The sequence below is a fragment of the Rhincodon typus genome, chromosome 9 (genome assembly GCF_021869965.1).
Source record: "Rhincodon typus isolate 14 chromosome 9, sRhiTyp1.1, whole genome shotgun sequence".
Classification (NCBI taxonomy): domain Eukaryota; kingdom Metazoa; phylum Chordata; class Chondrichthyes; order Orectolobiformes; family Rhincodontidae; genus Rhincodon; species Rhincodon typus.
The window spans coordinates 73947269-73967905 of NC_063340.1; the positions used below are offsets into that span (position 1 = coordinate 73947269).

General features: G+C 42.6%; 1 protein-coding gene across 1 annotated transcript in view; it reads right to left on the reverse strand.

Annotated features, from left to right (window-relative positions):
• Positions 1–13141, reverse strand: part of ryr2a (ryanodine receptor 2a (cardiac)) — a 450194-nt gene extending 437053 nt beyond the window's left edge. Inside the window, exons 1-2 of the mRNA XM_048601350.1 lie at positions 13130–13141; positions 12302–12410 (exon numbers count right to left, since the gene is read on the reverse strand). Coding sequence (XP_048457307.1) covers positions 12302–12410; positions 13130–13141 — 121 coding nt within the window. The remainder of the gene's footprint in view (positions 1–12301; positions 12411–13129) is intronic.
• Positions 13142–20637: the final 7496 nt, after the last annotated feature.

Sequence of the window (20637 nt, forward strand, 5' to 3'; positions counted from 1 at the left end):
AGTATTTAGATAACTTCAGCGGAAATATTTGCATCAGTATGGGGTGCAGGAAGAAGAGATTGGAAAGGACATCTAGGTGTCTTTGCGAGGTCATGGACAAGATGGGCCAATGGCTCCCTTCTGTGCTGTATCATTTCTGTGGTTTTATAGTTCTAACACAGGAAGTTCTTCCTTTTGAAACTGGCTACATGATAGAGGGAATGTATTTAATGGATTTTTCAGCACATTGAAATCTACATTCAATTCTCTACCAACTATTGACTTGAAGAGAAGGACCTGTCAGAGAGGAAGACAAAAATCTGTGCATGTAAGATCAGGGGGCCGGACATTCCCATCCTGACATGGTGTCAAAGTGCATCGGGTGGTTTTTAAAAGTGTTGACAGGTCCAGAATCCAGAAATTCTGCCATCCCTCATACCTCCTCAATATTCACCAATATCCACGATAAACAGAATTCATGAATTATACGTAATTTGTAAGTATTTGGAAAGGTCATAAAGTTGCGGAAATATACAAACATTAGAAGAGCAGCTGCTTAAAAAAGAACTCCTCTTAGGAATTCACAAATCTGTCAAATTAAACCAACATTACTTGATAAGACAGTGAAAAGTTGCTGTTTCAACAGCTCATAAATCTGTCAAAACTAACTAAAACCATTTTGAATGGAAAAAGAACAGTATCCTCTTAAAAATTCAAAAATCTGTGAAAACATTACACTTTCCCATTTCCCACAACAGTGATTTCCACATGTGTGGGATAAAGGGACAAGTTAGTAGTGTGTACACAGCTGTGTCATTATAACAGACAATTATAGACAGACACATTTCCAAATTTCTGCAATATTGATTGAGGAGTGCAGAGTTTGTATGCAATTTGAATCAAACTAGCACAGAGGTGCAGTGAACCAATGGTTTACAAGCCAGGAATGATTTGAAAGTGATTGGTCATGGTGCTTTGTTGTTGAAAAATAAGTGTTTGGAAAATTGTTACTTCTGACAAGGTGCAAACTGTCAAGGCCAAACAGTAATGAAAGTGCAAAGTCTTCAGATGAATTACAGTATATTAACTATTGGATATTGTGCTCTTTTAAATTTTATACCAATGAAATCAGATCTGATTGGGTAAAAGTTCTCTATGACTTTAATGTTTTCCTTGATGTTCAGCTTAGCTTTCTAATTGTCTGTTTCAAAGTTTTTTATAGGTGGCCTAGCTTTTGGCTATGTTGAAAGGTTTTAATGAATACTGCCTAGCTGCCCATAGGTTGTCTATTGGTGTTCAGTAGGATGTAGTTATGAATTCTTGAGTACCTTTCAGCATTTTAATAGATTCAACTGAGCACAGTTTGTTAACACAGTTGCCAAGAGGAATATGCATTTGCTTATTTTGACAGATTTGTGAGCTTTAAGAGGACTTTTATATTGGTATTCAATATTTTTTGTTTATTTTTACACGTTTATGAGCTATTTGAAGAGTTGTTTGAAGTTGGCCATGGTGAGAAGTTGGAAAAATCTGGTGAGATGTCCAGAGAGAAATTTCCCGAACTCAAAAGCAAAAGTCCCTTTTTTCAACTTATAATGAACAGCAAGAGGCACATTTGCATGCGCTGGAATGCATCAGCAGCTCACTATTACTTAAACTCACCTTGTTAATTTGAACTTTCCCTATTTCTCGTCCCTCAGATAGAAATTGGGCATTGAGAATTCTCGACATGAGAGTCAGCATTGTTACCTGGCAAATCCAGCTCACCACTTGCTCCTCCAGTCCTCTGTCCTGGATGCCAACACCAACAGCACAACGCGCACTCTATGGGCAGTGACCATATGCATCCCATCTAGATGGACCCTGGCATCCAACACAAAACAGTCTCACACCATCATAATGGCATACCTCTTATCCATGCTTCTGCACTTCACTGCTACTTTTAGGTGTGTAAGCACTTTTCATTACAATGCTGATGTAAGAACAGCCTGCATACAGGAATGGTCTCCTGTCCTATGCATTCAACATAGTGCATCTCAGAGATCCTTGTTCACCCTCTTAGCACTCTGTGACTTTGTGCCTACTTGAATGCTCATAGCCTCCCTATCTTGCCGGGTCTTTTTGTACTTATTTTTATTTATTCATTTGTGGGATGTGGGCGTCACAAGCTGGCCAGCAATTATTATCCAACCGTAGTTGCCCTTGACAAGGTGGTGGTGAGCTGTTTTCTTGAGCTGCTGCAAAATCTAGTGCCTCCAAACGTTTCTTGATATCACGTGGAGTGAATCAAATTGGCTGAAGACTGGTATCAGTAATGCAGGGGATCACTGGAGGAGGCCAAGATTGATCATCCATTCAGCACTTCTGGTTGAAGATTGCTGCAAATGCTTCAGCCTTATCTTTTGCACTGATGTGTTAGACTCTTCCATCATTGAGGATGGGGATATTTGGAGCCTCCTCCTCCTCCAGTGAGTTGTTTAATTGTCCATCACTATTCTTGACTGGATGTGAAAGTACTTCAGAGCTTAGATCTGATCCGTTGGTTGTAGGATCACTGAGCCCTGTCTGTCACTTGCCGCTTGTGCTTTTTGGCATGCACGTAGTCCTGTTTGGTAGCTTCTCCAGGTTGATAGCTCATCTTCAGGTATGCCTGGTGCTGCTCCTGGCATGCCCTCCTGCACTTTCCATTGAACCAGGGTTGATCCCCTGGTTGTTGAGTGCAGGATATGCCAGGTCATGAGGTTGCAGATTGTGCTGGAACTACAATTCTGCAGCTCTTGATGGCCCACAGTGCCTCATGGATGCCCAGTCCTGAATTGCGAGATCTATTCAAAGTCTGCCCCATTTAGCATGGTGATAGTGCCACACAACATGATGGAGGTTATTCTCAACGTGATGGCGGGACTTTATCTCCACAAGGACTGGGCAGTGGTCACTCTTACTGATACTGTCATGAAAAGATGCATTTGCAGCTGGCAGATTGGTAAGGATGAGGTCGAGTATGTTTTTCTCTCTTGCTGATTCCCTTTCCACTTGCCGCAGACCCAGTGTAGCAACTGTGTCTTTTAGGACCCAAACAGCTCAATCAGTAGTACTGCTGCCAAGCCACTCTTGGTGGTAGGCACTGAAATTCCCCACTCAGGGTGCATTTTGTGCCCTTGCCATCCTCTGTGCTTCCTCTAAGTGTTGTTCAACAGTGAGGAGTACTGATTCATCAGCTGAGAGAGGATGGTATGTGGTAATCAGCAGGAGGTTTCCTTGCCCATGTTTAACCTGAAGCCATGAGACTTCTTGGAGTCCGGAGTCAATGTTGAGGACTCCTAGAGCAACACCCTGCTGACTGGATACCACTGTGCCGCCACCTCTGCTGGGTCTGTCCTGCTGGTGGGACAGGACATATCCAGGGATGGTGATGGTGGCATCTGGGACATTGTCTGTAAGGTATGATTAGGTGAGTATGTCTATGTCAGGCTGTTACTTGACTAGTCTGTGAGACAGCTCTCCCAATTTTGGCTCTAGCCTCCAGATATTTACGAGGAGGACTTTGCAGGGTTGACAGGACTGTTTCTGTCATTGTCTTTCCGGTGCGCAGGTCGATGCCTGGTGATCCGTCCTGTTTCATTTCTTTGAGACTTTGGTACAACTGAATGGCTTGCTGGGCCATTTCAGAGGGCAGTTGAGAGTCAGTTTCCTTCCCTGAAGGGCATTAGTGAACCACATGGATGTTTCTGACAATCGACAATGGTTTCATGGTCATCTGTAGATTCTTAATTCCAGTTTTTTTTTACTGAATTCAAATTCTACCATCTGCCGTGGTGGGATTCAAACCTGGTTCCCCAGAATATTATCTGGGTCTCTGGATTAATGGTCTAGCAATAATACCACACTGCCATCGCCTTCCATTTTCCCTCTCAGTCAGAGCTAATAGGTTCGCAGTATTTCTGCCCTGCCTTGCTGTTTAGTGCAGAAAGTCAGGAAGCTTCTTCTGTTTCTCAGCCATCATCAGTTGAGGAGGTGGGCAATTTGCTATGTGACACCATGCAACACCAATCTCACACGTACAGTATATGCCCGCTGTCAACATACTGCACGCGCATCAAGCAAATAGCCATGACTCAAGGAGTAGTTTTCAGTCAAGCCAAGGGAGATATCCTTCGCTCAGGGAGTCCCAGCACAGTAAGTCAAGGATAGTCTCCAGTATTAGATCACAGTCAGTCAACTGCTCAGGGATGTCACAAAAAGGGTTTTTTATCTCCTCAGTCCAGGAAGTGGATCACTGTCAGGCCCATGGGTCCACTGCACAAGTCCAAGGAGTAGCATGAAGACAATCAGGGAGCTGTACAAATATCTCTCACAGTTGGTTGGTCAAGAGGTAAGTCACAGTCAGTCTGGGGCCACCACTAAAAGTCAAGGGGATATATCAGGAGTCATTTTTGCAGGAGGGAAGCCAGGGAACTTCATTGTGGGGATTGGAAGCAGTATGCTGGAATGCAGAGGGAATTACAATTGTGAAGGGAGAGGGGAAACTGGATATAAAAGTGAGGGACATAACACAGCATTGAAGAGAAAGGGATAATGTGGGAGGACGGTCATTGAGAATCAACAGCACACTGGCGTCAATGACTGGGACAATGCACCACTATATCTGGCATGTTTACTCAACATGCCTGGGGCTTTTGGTGGAGGGTAAACTGGGGAGACAAGTATTTGGATAGATGGGTTGGGTGAGAACATGGGGAAGTTCAAAGCTCCTGGGCTTGATGGGGAGAGCTATCACATAGAGACTGTGAATATTTGGGGCTCACTAACGGTAAGAGTCTGAGCCTGCTCACTGCATGAGGAGGGACCACTGCTCCCTTTCATCATGCTTTAAATAGGAAACATGCAAAGGTGCTGAAAATGGCTGTCACCACACCCAAAGTGCGTGAGCTAAGTGTTTCTGTGAGGGAGGGGGGGACAGTTACTCTGGGATTGAACTGCCCCACTATGTTTCTGATCTAACAATACTGAACTGGTGGGAGGTTTCCTTATCACATGAAGCTGTTGGAGCACCCCCACAATGGGAACACGGATTTCCCATGTAGCCACATACTGCAGTCCTGGACGCTGAGGAAATGGGTTCCGTTCCCCCTTACCATATTAATCCCCATGTTAAAGGTGCTGCTGTCAGGAAGTGGTGCCTTTACCTCTTCAGTGAAGTTCCAGACTGCCTACCCAACACCCCCGAGCATCACCAACATCACTCCAACCTGCACATTGCGAGACCCACTTTGCACTGTCAGGAACCCAATACATCTGTTCTCACTTGACACATCAATTTCGAGGTTTACACAAGATCCCTTTAGTAGCAAGGAGATTGGAATCCCCACTAAAGATAATCCACTGTGTTAATTATGTCCTTTTCAAATCCATGGCCTTACTTGGTACAGGGAGATGCTCCCCTCCCAAACAGGTCCACAGCAAACTTAAGTTTCAGACCAGGACCCAGTATATGTCAAACCCCTTGGAGCTCTCAGCCATCCCTGCAAAATTATTCTGAGCGTTTGTTTGAACTGTCATGTTCCTTTCAGGACATTTATCCTTGAATATTAGAAAAATAAGTTCAGCATAACTTACCGTTAAAGTTAGCCTGTAAGATATCCAAGTATTTTAAACTCTCCTTTATTGGAGTGGCATCAAACCAGCAAGTAGCCAGTATACACATGATACTTGATGGACAACGACACAGTGCATGTGGAGCATAAGATTTATCCGGATTCAATATAATTTTCAATTAGTTTTCAAAAGAAATAGCTTTTCAAAAATGGCTTTTGCAACGTAGTGATATCCCAATATATTAACCCATTGTAGCAGCTATAATTTATATAAACAATTGAATAACAAGCAAAAATATATTTTGGTTTTCTTACTAATCCCCTTCTTTCCAATTTTTCTCTCTGAAGATTACAAATATGCTTAGATTTCCAATGAGCAGCCATTGTAGTTTCACTCTTCAGTAAGACACTTGATTTGTCATTCGTACTGCAGATGGTGGACCTCCAGGGCATTGCACTGGTTTGAGTTGCCTACAAATTATTTTAAAGAAGGAAGAAAGCATTTGCGTTTTTGGACAAAGTATGGCAAACAATCTGTTCACAGGTGGGGGATGATTATTTAAAAATTTCGATGAGACTGTGCCTTGATTTTAATAGTAATTCTATTTTCAACTACAGGTGACCAGGCTGTTTGTCAACATGCTAAAGTTAAAATCTGCAGGATATTCAATAAATCCATAATTCTGGGTATCTAACTTCAATCCCCTACACCCACTCTTACTCCAACTCCCCTGCACCTCAAAGTTAATTTTCAGCCCAGTGTCATTGCTGATTCAAGGGTATACAGTAAATTCTGCCATGGTGCACAGTTTCATACAGTGAAGTCTGTAGCATATGTAGAGTCATAGAACTGTACAGCATGGAAACAGACCATTCGGACTACCCATCCATTCCAAACAGATATCCTAAATTAATCGAGTCCCATTTGCCAGCATTTGGCCCATATCCCTCTAAACCCTTCCTATTCATGTACCCATCCAGATGCCTTTGAAATGTTGTAATTATACTGGCCTCCATCACTTCTGCTGGCAGCTCGTTCCATACACTCAAAACCCTCTGTGTGAAAAAGTTGCCCCATAGATCCCTTTTAAACCTTTCGCCTCTCACCTTAAACCTATGCCCTCTAGTTTTGGACTCCCCCACCCCGGGAAAAGACCTTGGCTATTCACCCTATCCAACCCTTGCGATTTTAAATACCCCTATAAGGTCACCCCTCAGCCTCCGACAATCCAGAGAGAATAACCCTATTCAGCCTCTCCCTGTAGCTCAAACCCTCCAACCCTGGTAGCATCCTTGTAAATCTTTCCTGAACCCTTTCAAGTTTCACAACATCCATCCTACAGCAGGGAGAACAGAGTTGCATGCAGTATTCCAGTAGCGGCCTCACCAATGTCTTGTACAGCCATAACCTGATCTCCCAACTTCTATACTCAATGCACTGACCAATAAAGACATGATGCGGAGGTACCGGTGGTGAACTGGGGTGGACAAGGTCAGAAATCACACAACACCAGGTGAGAGTCCAACAGGTGTATTTGAAAACACAAGCTTTCAGAGTCTTACTCCTTCTTCAGGTCTCGGTGACAGAGGTAGTATCAGACACAATAAAACATCAAAGGGTCACACCACTCATGAGGATGTACTTAACAAGCCTAAGATGCTGTTAAATCTTTAATCAGTTAGAAGGTTTTAATTGATTAATATTATATGTAAATCCCTGAATTGCTTTGAAGTCTCCATCCTGAGAAAAATAAAGGCTTTATCAGTGTAAAGAAGAGGTGACATTTTAGGTCAGACAATACATGTTGGGTGCGAGACCTTGTTTAGAATCTGGTTGTGTCTTGGTTTGGAGTCAGACTGGTTTTATTTCTAAAGTAGGAATTTATAAAATGCCACATTGACTGACTGTATATAAATTGTGTGCTTTTTGAACAAAATAGACTATTTGCAAATACAAATTCACCTCATAGATTTATTGTGTGTGTGTTTCTGTGTGTGTGTATGTGAGAGAGAATCAATGTGGCATTTTATAAATTCATACTTTAGAAATAAAACCAGTCTGACTTCAAACCAAAATAGAATGTATCTGCAAATACAAATTCACCCCATAGATTCACATGTGTGTGTGTGCACATGTGTTTGTGTGTGTGTGTGAGTGAGAGAGAGGGGGAGAGAGAGTAAGTGTGTGTATGTGTGTATGAGAGCGAGTGAGTGTTTGTGTGTGTGTGTTTAGGGTGGTGGAGTCACCTGTAGTGCAACATGAACCCAAGATCCTGGTTGCGGCCATCCTCATGGGGACCGAACTTGGCTATCAGCCTCTGCTTGGCGACTTTGCATTGTAGTGTATCCCAAAGTCTGCTTTGGAGCACATTCCCTGAAGATCCAAGTGGTACTGAAGCGTTCCCCCACTGGGAGGGAACCATCCCTGTCTGGCAATTGTTGCATGGTGTCCATTCATCCGTTGTTGTAGTGTCTGCATGGTTTCGCCAATATACTATGCCTCGGGGCTTCCTTGCCTGCAGTGTATGAGATAGACAACATTGGCCGAGTCACATGAGTATCTGCCATGCACGCAGTGGGTAATGTTCCCAAGTGTGATGGTAGTGTCTATCATCTGACATATCTTGCAGAAGTTGCCATGACAGGGTTGAATAGTGTTGTGGTCGATGTTGTCCTGAAGTCTGGGTAGTTTGCTGTGAACAATGGTCTGTTTAAGTTTTGGTGGTTGTTTGAAGGCGAGAAGTGGAGGGATGGGGAAGATCTTGGCAAGGTGCTTATTGTCATCAATAATTTGTTGAAGGCTGCAAAGAACATGGCATAGTTTCTCTGCTCCCAGAAAGTACTGGATGGCAAAGGATACCCTATCGGACGTATCTGAAGAGGTCATTATGGTTTTTCGCTGTGGCACATCGGAACTAGCATATGAAACGCCTTCTTCACTACCTTGTCAATCTGTGACTCCACTTGCAAGGAACTATGAAGCTACATTCCAAGGTCTCTTTGCTCAGCAACACTCCCCAGGACCTTACCATTAAGTGTATAAGTCCTGCCTTGATTTGCTTTCCAAAATGCAGCACCCCACATTTATCTAAATTAAACTCCATCTGCCACTCCTCAGCCCATTGGTCCACCTGATCAAGATCCCGTTGTACTCTGAGGTAATCTTCTTCGCTGTCCACTTCACCTCTAATTTTGGTATTACCTGCAAACTTACTAATCATACCCCCTGTGCTCACATCCAAATCATTTATATAAATGTTGTTAGAACCATAATTTGTATACCGCACATATGTCAATTTTACTAAGCTGAGGTTCATAAAACAGTTTTGATTAATTTAGTATGTGACTTACTGTATTCATACTCCTTGGTAGGTCTGTTCTTTTTTATTTATTCATTCATGGAGAGTGGGCTTCACTGATTGGGTCAGCATTTATTGCCCATCCTTAACTTCCCTTGAGAAGGTGGTAATGAGCTGACTTCTTGGACCCTGCAGTCCATTTTGTGCAGATATACCCATAATAAAGTTAAGGACAGAATTTCAGGATTTTGACCTAATGATAATGAAGGAACTGTGACATATACCCAAGACAGGATGGTGAGTGACTTGGAGGGGAACCTGCAGTTGATAGTGTTCCTCCGTATCTGCTACCCCTGTCTGGTAGATGATAGTTATTGTGGGCATGGAAGATGGTGCCTAAGGAGCCTTGGTGAATTTCTTCAGTGCACCTTGTAGATGGCGTACACTACTTGTACTGAGCTTCAGTGGTAGAGAATTAATGGATACTCAACAGATGACTTACTTGCCACAGGACTCCTTGTTTCTAATCTGCTCTTGTAGCCACAGTATTTGTACAAGGTTTACACGGCAATATTTATTGCAGAGCATCCCATAGATTGTGCATAATGCAACCAAAGTACATTGGTGCTGGAGGGAGTTGATGCTTTTCGTGGTGGATGGCATGGTAATAAAGCAGATTTTGTTGACTGGTATGCAGCTGCATTCATTGAGACAAGTTGAGAGTATTCCTCAATACTATTAACGTCTCCCTTGTAGCTGGCGCACAAACCTTTGCGGGGGACAGGCGAGTAATTTATTGTAGAATACCCAGGTTTGGACCTGATCTAGTAGTCATGGCTGGCTAAGCTGAATTTCTGATTAATGGTACCCCACAGGATGTTGACAACAGGACATTCAGCATTAATAATACAGTTGAATGTTAGGGAAGTTTCTCTGCAAATGGTTCAGTCTCACCTTTGCATTCAGTTGATGCATTCAATCAAAATTGTGGATGACAACACTTTTGTAAATACCTCTTCCTTTTAGTTATTTGTTTGTCCATTAATGAACTATTAATTAACAATGGCCAATAACAACTGAAAATGTCAGGACTGCAGGTTTGACCTGCTCTGTTCAGTATCCCCAGGTTAGCTCCGCACTTTCCAATATGCCTCCTGGTGCTCCTAGTATGCCATTTGGTCACTTGCCGAGTTGGTGATGAAGCAGTGAGATATACGTTGGGCCCGGAGGTTAGAGATTACATCCAGCCAATGTTTTACTCTCCTAGGGTTACTCCAACCTGATTGTTAACACTGTACCTCTAACTTTGGAAAATCTGATGAACTAGGAAGGGAACCAGAGAAGTTCATTGATATAATATAGTGGATACAAGTATGTCAGGCTATTGCTTACCAAGCTTATGAGATAGAACCATCTAAGTTTGGTACAGTTTTCAAATACTCATGGGAAGCAGTGAATGGTCTGGATATGTTTTCTTCAAGGTGCGATTTGTTCTTATTTATTAAGGAAAATTTTAATCCCCAGCTCCCACACTCTCCCCTTTCTTCACTTTAATCTTGCACTAGAGGAGCAGACTAGACCTTTTGTGCTCAAATCTCTGACCCTCAAACCTTCTAGAACAAAGACAAGACCTCACAGTTGAAACAAAGTACAGCAGCATGAATGGGCCTCAGTTGAAAATGTGAAAACTGTTTTGCACATTCTCCCCGTGTCTGCGTGGGTTTCCTCTGGGTGCTCCCGTTTCCTCCCACAGTCCAAAGATGTGCAGGTTAGGTGAATTGGCCATGCTAAATTGCCCATAGGGATGTGTAGATTAGGTAGGTTATAGGGGGATGGGTCTGGGTGGGATGCTCTGAGGTTCAGTGTGGACTTGTTGGGCCGAAGGGCCTGTTTCCACACTGTAGGGATTCTATGAATGCATTAAATATTCATCTACATGGCACTCTGAATAATAATTTCTGAATTAATCATTTTAAACGATATGTCCTGGAAATCACAGATCGTGACATTCTCATAGAGAGAATTAAATGTCATCTTTCAGTTAGCCTTTAAGTACCAATGGGTTAATGCCTCCAAATATCATACAACATAATAATATTTATATCATAAGCGTCTGTATAATAATATAAATCTACTGAAGTTAATATGTCATTTGTGTCTGTAAAAGAAAACTAAACCAAAAAACTTAGCTAATCAAATAGTTCAGGTGATCTGGGAAAACCTGGCCTCATGTAACAATGAGCATAAATATCAGATGGTGATCTGTTATGACTGGTTACAGAATACATTTAGCCCTGCAGTGTACTAAAGCAAAGTCTGTCAAGTGAACAAAACATGATGCTGAAAAAAAAAATGAAACAGCAACATTCAAGAAGAGAAGCTTTGAATTGTAAAGACATTATTATCTACACTAGTAGTAACAGTAGGAATTGGGGTGTCCCACAGATGCACAAAGTTACTGAACTTGCAAAGTAGATAATTATGATTCCTCCAGGCCTGAAAATAGGTTACAGCATGCAACACTTACTTATACCGAGATATGATGTTCACCTCTATTGACAATAAAACAATGTCATTTACAGCAACAGATAACATGGAAGGAAATACTCAACATATTTCCAAGTATTCTGCTCCATGAGAAATGTAATTATGACTAATGTTTTTGTACTTTTTAATGCTGGAAGTCACACAACACCAGATCATAGTCCAACAGGTTTATTTGAAATCACAAGCTTTCTGAGCACCGCTCCTTCATCAAGTGAAATCACTTCACCTGACAAAGGAGCAGCGCTTCAAAAGCCTGTGATTTCGGTGTTGAGTGACTTCTGACCTTGTCAACCCCAGTCCAACAGTGGCACCTCTACATCATATTAATGCCGATTCAAATGTCTCAATATACCAATTGGTATTGTTCTACAACAAATATAATAAATTTTTCACTGAAGACTGTTGCATCAGACATGAATTAAATTTATCAGACTGGATTTTCTGATCAGACATTTACATCAGAATGTAGAACATGACCACTATTGAAGCTTGGGTCATATGACTGTAAATAGTAAACTGCAGTGTATTGCTGCATTTGCCAATCTTTATCATTTTGCACCAGTTGTGGAACTTTACTATATCTATGTTTCTCTTTCCACAAATACTGCTGGAGTTCCAGCAGTTTTTATTTTTATTTCAGATTGTGTGTAGCTTACTGAGATTAGCATTTGTATAAAGCAAGAAATTTTGTGGGACTCTTGTGATGCTGTGGTGGTGTCCCTACCCCTGGGCAGAAAGACCCAGGTTCAAGTTGCACCTCCTCCAGAGTTGTGTAATAACATCTCTGAACAGGTTGATAGGAAACATAGGTTAAAAAAAATCTAGAAACGTTGCGAGGCAAAATTTTCCATTCATTAAATGCGCCGTAACTATTTTGATTACTTGCCCCTTCTGCTTTCTCCTCATTGTTTGCCAGCATCTCTTGAAGAGCCCGAACAGACAGGGATTGCTCCAACACAAAGGTACAGATAGAGAGATCTGGAGGGACATTCTGCAATGAAAGCATCAAAATGTAAGGTTTTATAAGCAGTTTCTCATTAGAAAGAAAAACACTCCATCATTATCTGTACGGTCAGTGCAATGTGTTTCTACATTGCACCTTCAGATAGTCTAACCGTTCATATCTCCATGTAATCTGTCAATTCTCAACTTTTTCACCTGGCTTTAAAAGGCTTTGAGCAGTGATGCACAGACCACCATCACAAGTTTCATATAAAGCATTAATTGGAATTACAAAGGGAGCAAAGAGATTTATGTGTCCACAGAGATACAAAGATTGGAGATTAGAGAAGGCCAATCAGTCCCTCAGGCCTACTCTGGCTGGTCTGACTGTGATGTCAACTCCACTTTCGAGTCTGCCTTGCATAACCCTTGACATTCATGTCGATCAGAAATCTGTCTAACTCAGCCTTGAATTTATTCAGCCATCCAGCCATTCACTGTTCTCTTAGAACAGAATTCCTGTGCGAAAATTTCTCCTCATCTACATACACAAATCAATAATAACTCAGTGTGCAAGTACAGAGTACCTGTCATATTGAACTCAAAACATTAAGCCTGTCTCCACAGATGCTACCTGACATGCTTAGCTTTGAAAGCGCTTTGTTTTTATTGCAAAAAAAGTTAAAGTAGCTCATAACCTCATGAAGGTTACAAAACAAATGTGAAGACATGGTACTTCAGTTGTATAAAGCATTGGTTATAACTGACCTGGAATACCATATTGAATTATGGACATCAAAGAATTAATAGGTTTCAAATGGAGAGAACAGATTCACCAAAATGATGCCAAGGCTGTTCTGTATTCCTTTGAGTTCAGATGGATGAAAATTGTCTAAAGTGAAAAGGGATTTGATAGAACAGATGCAGAAAAACTACTTTGTTTCTGGAAGAATAAGTCGGAACAGAGGGGCACAATTAAATTTGGAGCTAGGTTAGCTTGGAGTGCAATCAGAAAGCACTTTTGTCACACAAACGGTAATGTGAAAGTGAAATTCTCATATTCAAAAGGTTGTAGACGCTGGGTCAATTGAAAATTGAGACTAAAATCAATATTTTTTTTAAGTTGTTGGAGATAGATACAAATCGGCTGTAACCTAATAAAATTGCAAAATAGGCTGAAAATCTGAATGGCTTAACCTGTGCCTACGTTTCTCTGAAAAATGAAAACTAATCACTCTGTTCATGCTTTAAAATAAATAAATAAATGTACTGACACATCAAACATCATAATATCCTGCATTCTTTTCATTTATAAGTTTGTTGAATTTATATTTAAAAAGCTACAACAGCCAGAATGTGCTAGATTAAGAATTTGTATTGCAACTGACCAGTACAAGTTTAACATTGTGCTGATGTGCTGATCAACTACATCCTATGGTTTCTAATCTTTCATGGATTAATGACAGTATGCAACACTGAACAGTCTTCCACCAATTATACAGTCTAGCTGTACTATATAAACCTTCATTGTGTTACAATCTGCCTGCTCCTATTTCCAACTGTAAATGGAGGCTTGTTGTTCACAACTAAAAGTTCACTGTCTGATTCAACTTTTATTTATATGGTGTATATTGAATGATTCAAAAGACAGAATGTGCTACATGACTAAACTGATTCACATTGCTCTAACAGCATATTACACAATTACAGAACGGTTTTTGGTAACTTACAAGTATTTATTATTTCCCAAATAGATGGATAAAGACTTGCAGGACGTTTGAACTCGTGAACCTGTCCTGCCATGAAATGCCAATGAGATATTTAAGGCAGTGAAGGTGGAAACTGTTCAGCCTTTCTTCCTGTCTGGCATATATTGCCCAGGCTCATCAGAATACATGAGCACACTGAGGACCCAGACTTGACAGATTTATAACTAGGTGAACTCAGTCGAGTTTCTGTTGTTCCACACTCTAACACACAGATTGGACACAACAGTTTTTGTGATGCATGTGTTGACTTCTGCATCAAGTGATGGATTGTTGGTGATTGTAGAGCCTATGTATGTGAAGCGAACAAAGCCTCCAGAGTCAGAAAGTGTTGGTGAAACTCAGCAGGTCTAGCAGCATCTGAGGAGAGAAAGCAGAGTCATCAGGCTCAAAATGCTCTCTTCCCACAGATGCTTTCCACAGATGAGTTTTTACAGCAATTTCTGTTTTTTGTTTTGGATCTCCAGCATCAGCAGTTCTTTGTATTATTTTAGCCTCCAGAGTTACATTGTCAATGCTGATATATGAAAACATCCTGAATCATGATATGTATTTTCCTGATGCTGATGGTCAAACAAAACTTGTCACAGGTATGAAAGACCGTGTTCATTTGTTGCTGAAGTGTTTGGCATAGAATTCTGGTGTAACATTATCAATGTCAAGCAATTCTTTGATGAGAACTTGGCACATGTTCATCTTGGATTTCAAATAAGCATGGCTGAACAGTTTTCTATCTGTTCTGGTTGGTAAGTAGATAGCCTCTGTACATAATCTAAAGATGTATGACAGCAATAGAGAGAAGAATATGTCAAAGAATGCTGACACTAGGACCCTGTTTGACCTGACTGCGGGTGTCTAAAGCTTTCAATGTTGTCCTCACCCATTCTGCTATTGTGGGAAAAGGAGATCACAATGAGCAACCTCAATGGGAAACCAATTTTCTCCAGCAGTTTAAATAGTCCATTGCTGTTCACATGGTCAAATGCCTTGGTGAGATCAATGAAGGCAATACATCGCAGTCTTCTTTGTTCACAGTATTTCTCCTGCAGCAGCTTCCAGTCTGTGAATATCATATCAGCTCCAGCTCTTTCAGTTCTGAAACCACCAGGGGATTTGGTAAAATGATTCAGCAAGAATATTCAGTCTGACAAAAGCAAAACAAGCAAATGCTCAGTACAAAAACAAGCCCTTGATGGTTGTTGCAATCACTGCCGTTGCCCTTGATCTTTTACAGGGTCATGACCTTTGTATCACACATAGCCTGAGGTACTGTCTCTTACCTCCACAAAGACAGAGAAGTTCATGCGAATGCTGCAGGACTGCTGGTTTCCCATGTTTGATGGTTTCAGATTATATAGCACCAGCATCTGGAGCTATGCACATAACAAGCAAGTCAATAGCTTTGTTAAATTCCTCTAGTATGTGTGTTCAGTATACAGTTTTTCCATGACAGTGAGGCTTCCTGTGAAGTCTGCTGCATTCTTGGTCTCCCTGAAATTGAACTCAAGTTAGTGTCCCACTCATCTCTTATTGCCATGAGTGATGACCTGACCTGATGAACCCCCCTGCCATTGTTTTCAATGGAACAATTTTCTTTGTTGATGGTCTTGTTGCATTTTTGATCTCTTCATACATGCTCCTGACTTTCCCTAGGTCGAAACAGATCTGGATATTCTGGGAAAGTGGGAACCAGTGATGATCAGATCCAAGTAGTCTGTTCTAAAGGAAGGTGTTAGTTACACAAAACTCATGCTAGAAGCAAAACTCATCTGTGTTCTCATTTAGAGACAGTAGGAACTACAGATGCTGGAGAATCTGAGATAACAAGGTGTAGAGCTGGATGAACACAGCAGGCCAAGCAGCTCCTCTGTTGCTGCTTGGCCTGCTGTGTTCATCCAACTCTACATCTTGTTATCTCTGTGTTCTCATTTATCTTTCTCAGGCTATGAGGTCCAAGGCAGCAGGGTTATGCTCCACAGTCATGTGTTGAAATTCCCTAGTGGGAAAAGGTGCTCCAACTTGGGGATTCTCCTGAAAGCAGTGTCAATCTCTTCACAGAACTGGTTTTTCACCTCTATGGTGGAGCAGGGGTACTGATGAGATTAACTTTCCCTGCTTAATTTAGAGTCAGATGGACAGAAAATGTGCTAAACCATTTATGAGGGTTGGGGTCTATCATTGAGAAGAGTAAGTCCCTCGCAGTGAGGCATAATCTTGCTCATGCCTTTCCTCTAAACTCTTCTCTTGACACATGAATGTGTACTGTTTCTTTTTCAACAACCCACTTTTGGTGTACCTGGTATCGTGCAGGAAAGCTTCGTCAATACTCAGCTAGCAAGTTCCACGTTCATTGCAGCTGTTTTACACACATTACTGACCAATCACAAGTCATCTGTCAATCCTGTGCATATGGCGCTAGCACTTCAGCTTGTCAATCAAAAGTTAATCTCTTCATTTCAGTTTGTTTTGCTTGTTTGATTGGTACTACGGTCTTCATCCACTTGTTCAGCACAGACTCTCCAAGCACCTACTAAATCAGTGACAAGTTACTAGTCAAGGGCAGCCTGGCCTTTGGTGGGTCATGGCCAATGGTATGCAATGGTCTTTCCTATTGGAGACAAAAAGTAGCCAAACTAATTGGGCTGATCACGCCTAACTGCTGTCTTCTGTGTTGAATTAATGCTCTGCAGTGAAACTGGACCATCTTCTTCAAGGCAAAGAGCTGGCCAGAGTTTAGTAGGTCTCTGAGATGCCCAAACATGGATGCCTAAACATTGGGTCCCTTGTTGATCTGTTGGGTTGAGTTCTCCATCTCCAAAGGTACTCAGTGCTTGATTTGGCTCTTTTTCTCCCTTTGCTGCTATCAGCAGTGTAAGCTTAAAATTAGAAATAAACTGGTACACACATGGGAAGACATGTTTCTTAACACACTCACTAGACACAATACCTGTTGGATAGTCTTCAACCAGGTACAAAGTCCATCCTTGTGATGGCTCCACATGTAGACACAAAATAAATGCAAAATTGTTTTCTACCCCCCATGAATTGAGTAAATATAAACCGTTCCAGTGCAACTTATATTTTCCACGATGATATTCAGCTAATTTGGCTCAATTTTCTTAGCACCAGAAAATCAACGATGAATGTTGTTGGGTTTTCAAAAATGTTTGCTCACTAACGTAGTTCTGGAAATGGAACCTGGTATTGAATGTACCCTGTCATACTATGTAGATAACTTTTAACAACCTCTGGGCATTTACAGATGAGCAGTTGACAGTAGCTTGCCACCATCACTCACTTTGCAAGAACAATTTTTTTAAAACATGGGGAACACTCTCAGCTCTGAGTCAACAAATGGTTGTTTTAAACTTCACTCCACAACCTCATTGCAAAACCTTGTCCACATTTCAATAAAGAAAGAACTGGCATTTATGTAGGAATTTTCACATAAATGTGGTAGGCCAAAGTACCTCACCACCAAATATGTATTTTGGAGTGTTACATTTGAAAACACAGTGGTTAATTTGTGCACAGCACAGATTCCACTAACAACAACTGAAATAAATCATCATCTAATCTTTTTGACTGATGGACAGATGTTGGCCAAGGACAACTGTTTTGTTCTGTGTCACATAGAGCTGTGAAGTCCTTTACATTTTCCCTAAACTGAAATCCAGGATTTCAGCCGACCTTCTTGATTATGTAAGATTATCAACCCAAATGAATTACACAAATCGCAAAATGACAACTTCTGATTCAGACGGGGGAATGCAATTAGAGCAGCAGTTTAACACCTGAAAGGGAAATGCATTTTCAAAGGTGCTGTTTCCATTTCAAAAGACATCAAATTCCCTCTCCTGCCAATTCAGGTGAATATTATAGATGTCTTATAGCGCTGTTCAATACAGGACTGATCCTCCCCAATGTTCTCACCAAGATTCAAAAATAGCAACTTTGTTCACTTTCTGACACTATCTTCAAAATGTTTCAATACCATTTAATTACTTGAGATATCTGTCCTTCGTTGTAGTTTCTCACTCTCGCTTGGAAGAATGGTTTCCTTTGGTTTTGACATTTTTGGGGAACAGAGCTTTACCTTTGGTCAGAACCATTTCAGTGACAAATCAATGTGCCAAAAAGAAAGTGTATTTTGCAGGATAAAGAACCAGACGACTGCTCCCATTTTCTTGTCCTCTAAAGGACAGCTAGGTGTCCCTACATGACAATGCTGTCTGTTTCAAAAATAACCCATTTACTGGAGCATTGAATGAAACCTGCCAGCAGCTTTTCCACTTCAGTCACCAGCCTTATTCGCACATTGCAGCTGCTTTAGACTAATATCTCTTTCAGATATCCAGTTATCAAAGGAATGCTTTGCTCAAAAAGCGAAACATAGTCAATCTATCATCTGCCAAATTTCTGCCTCGAGCAAATAACTTCTTCTTTTAAAAGAGAAATCCCATCATGAAAATTGAGGACACATTTTCAGTCACAATATATGTTCAGATGGCTCATATTCACAAACCTGACTGCCCTGGTCGACCCATTGTCTCCGCCTGCTCCTGCCCCACCGAACTTATCTCTACTTATCTCGACGCCATTTTCTCCCCCTTGGTCCAGCAACTCCCCACCTACGTCCGTGACACCACCTACGCCCTCCACCTCCTCCAGAACTTCCAATTCCCCGGTCCCCAACACCTCATCTTTACCATGGACGTCCAGTCCCTATACACCTGCATTCCCCATGCAGATGGCCTAAAGGCCCTCCGCTTCGTCCTGTCCCGCAGGCCCAACCAGTCCCCCTCCACTGACACCCTCATCCACGAAGCTGAACTCGTCCTCACCCTTAACAACTTCTCTTTCAATTCCTCCCACTTCCTACAGACAAGGGGGGTGGCCATGGATACCCGCATGGGCCCAAGCTATGCCTGCCTCTTTGTAGGTTACGTGGAACAATCCCTCTTCCGTAGCTACACTGGCCCTAAACCCCACCTCTTCCTCCGTTACATTGATGACTATATCCGCACCGGCTCGTGCTCCCACGAGGAGCTCGAACAGTTCATCCACTTCACCAACACCTTCCACCCCAACCTGAAGTTCACCTGGACCATCTCTGATACCTCTCTCTCCTTCCTGGACCTCTCTGTTTCCATCTCTGGCAACCACCTGGAAACCGATATACAATTCAAGCCCACTGACTCCCACAGCTACCTAGAATACACCTCCTCCTACCCACCTTCCTGCAAAAATGCCATCCCCTATTCCCAATTCCTTCGCCTCCGCCTCATCTGCTCCCAGGATGAGGCATTCCACTCCTGAACATCTCAGATGTCCTCGTTTTTCAAGGACCGCAACTTCCCCCCCTCAGTGGTCAAGAACACCCTCGACCGTGTCTCCCGCATTTCCCGCAACTCATCCCTCACACCCCTTCCCTGCAATAACAACGAAAACAGAATCCCCCTCGTCCTCACGTACCACCCCACCAACCTCCGGATCCAATGTATCATCCTCCGACACTTCCGCCATCTGCAATCTGACCCCACCACCAAAGACATTTTTCCCTCCCCACCCTTATCTGCTTTCCGGAGGGACCACTCTCTCTTGTCCGCCCCACACTCCCCTCCAGCCCCACCACACCTGGCACTTCTCCCTGCAACTGCAGGAAGTGCTACACCTGTCCCTCCACCTACCCTCTTACCCCTATCCCAGGCCCCAAGAAGACCTTCCACATCAAGCAGATGTTCACCTGCACATCTGCTAATGTGGTATACTGTATCTGCTGTTCCAGATGTGGCCTCCTCTACATCGGGGAAACCAAGCGGAGACTCGGGGACCGCTTTGCAGAACACCTACGCTCGGTTCGCAATAAACAACTGCACCTCCCAGTCGCGAACCATTTCAACTCCCCCTCCCATTCCTCAGACGACATGTCCATCCTGGGCCTCCTGCAGTGCCACAACGATGCCACCCGAAGGTTGCAGGAACAGCAACTCATATTCCGCTTGGGAACCCTGCAGCCCAATGGTATCAATGTGGATTTCACAAGTTTCAAAATCTCCCCTCCCCCTACCGCATCCCAAAACCAGTCCAGCTCGTCCCTGCCTCCCTAACCTGTTCTTCCTCCCACCTATCCCCTCCTCCCACCTCAAGCCGCACCTCCATCTCCTACCGACCAACCTCATCCCGCCCCCTTGACCTGTCCGTCCTCCCTGGACTGACCTATCCCCTTCCTAACTCCCTACCTACACTCACCTTTCCTGGCCCCATCCCCGCCTCTTCGACCTGTTTGTTTCCTCTCCACCTATCCTCTCCTCTATCCCTCTTCTATCCGCCTCCCACTCTCTCCCTATTTATTTCAAAACCCCCTTCCCCTCCCCCTTTTCTGATGAAGGGTCTAGGCCCGAAACGTCAGCCTCTCTGCTCCTATGATGCTGCTTGGCCTGCTGTGTTCATCCAGCCCTGCACCTTGTTGTCTCGGATTCTCCAGCATCTGCAGTTCCTACTATCTCT